Source organism: Limulus polyphemus, unplaced genomic scaffold (genome assembly GCF_000517525.1).
Source record: "Limulus polyphemus unplaced genomic scaffold, Limulus_polyphemus-2.1.2 Scaffold2100, whole genome shotgun sequence".
NCBI classification, from domain to species: Eukaryota; Metazoa; Arthropoda; class Merostomata; order Xiphosura; family Limulidae; genus Limulus; species Limulus polyphemus.
In genome coordinates this window covers 49,612-51,257 of record NW_013667710.1, presented here as the reverse complement: position 1 = coordinate 51,257, position 1,646 = coordinate 49,612, and the positions used below count along the sequence as shown (strand labels likewise).

At 30.1% G+C, this 1,646-nt stretch overlaps 1 protein-coding gene across 1 annotated transcript in view; it reads right to left on the bottom strand.

Annotated features, from left to right (window-relative positions):
• LOC106465946 (BAI1-associated protein 3-like) overlaps positions 1 to 1,646 on the bottom strand; it is a 58,821-nt gene that overhangs the window by 13,852 nt on the left and 43,323 nt on the right. Inside the window, exon 23 of the mRNA XM_022393903.1 lies at positions 997 to 1,110. Coding sequence (XP_022249611.1) covers positions 997 to 1,110 — 114 coding nt within the window. The remainder of the gene's footprint in view (positions 1 to 996; positions 1,111 to 1,646) is intronic.

Here is a 1,646-nt window from a genome sequence, read left to right as displayed (position 1 = left end):
TACAAATCATTCAACTTCAGTGGATTCACATCAGACATTAGTACTTTTATAAAACATTACCTACTTTCATTGGGTGAAAAATCGGCGTGTGATTAGCGAAGACCATAGAGCTAGCTAGCTCCCTATTAAGTGAATTGTACCTACATCAACGCGAAATTAATTCGCTCATCGTGAGCCCTCGATAAGACATCAAGGAAGTTTCAGACTAGAAAGAAAACTTTATATTGCTTGTAAGTTTGTAAAACTTTTGTATATAAATCATTGTTTGTAATAACTGTTATTGTTAACTGTATTATTCTTTGTGTATTAAGATATATTTGTAATAAAAAGAAAACTGTGTGTATCAATCTTGTTGGCAAATATCATAAATTGGAGATATATCGGCATTTATTTAACTACTAAATTTAAATTATCATTTAGCTTGGTTTGAGACCATTCGAAATTGTAATACGTAACAAATAAAACAAAAGAGAAGCGTTTAACCCTTTACAAAATCATACCTAGTAGGTAGAGTTCTTAGATTATTATTTTTAACTCACACATTTTTTAAAACACTTTATGTATGACAGATATTTTATTTGAACACCATCAAAAATATTGTCAATCTAAAAATATTTTCTGTAGTGGATCAAAATATTATCGTTAAAAAAAAGATGAAAAGTTTCAGCTCTAGCGGTTGGAGGTGGGGGGGGGGGGTCCTAGAACCAACAATTCCTCCCTGCTTTCATAAGTGGTTTAAGTATATAACAACTGTCAGTCATAGAAGAAAAAACAAAACACGAGAACGTATAAATAGACTAGTGATTTTTGTCTTTAGCACCAGCTGAACAAACGTTACTTTAATTACAATTTATTTCGTTTCAAAATATTTCGAATTACCAATAACCAAACATCAATCCTCATTAAAATATTAAAAAAGATAGATTAAACCTAGAAAGACATATGCGGTGAACATTTATACATTAATTAAATATTTTGTATGAAAAATAAACTTACCTGATATGCAGGATTGTGTAGTACTTTTAATTGCAAACCTATGCTACCAGCATGAAAGAAATCTACAAGAACTTTCAACGAATGTAGAAGTCGTTGGAAAAAGGTCATTTTTTCCTGTAAATGAGTCATAAAACATACTATTATACAAGTGTTTAATAGCATATTGGCGTTTGTCTTCAACCATTATTTTTGCAATATTCAATTTTAAATATTAACGTAATGTGCTTGTAAAAATCCAGCTTGTATCTGTGACGGATTTATTGTTATACATTTATTTTAATATTGATGTTTGTTTAAATTAAATTTATATTTAGAAATGTACATAACGTATACTATTAAATATGTATTGCGAAACTCTCGGATATTCTCTAAAGTTGTAGAAGATTCTCGAGTGTAAGAATCAACAATATATGTGTGTACGTAAACGCTATTGTATCTTTGTATTGTTACGTAATCTGAATTTTCGCGAAACTCTCCACACGCCTACAAATATAACCAACGCGACGCGCCTAAAAACAGTATATATTATTGGTGTTCTATAGTTGGTATACTATGAACCTCGGAAGCTGCAATTGTGATTAACGCTTATTAATCGGCTTCAGACATATTGATCAGGAACGTTTATAAATTTCGAACATTACAAATCATTC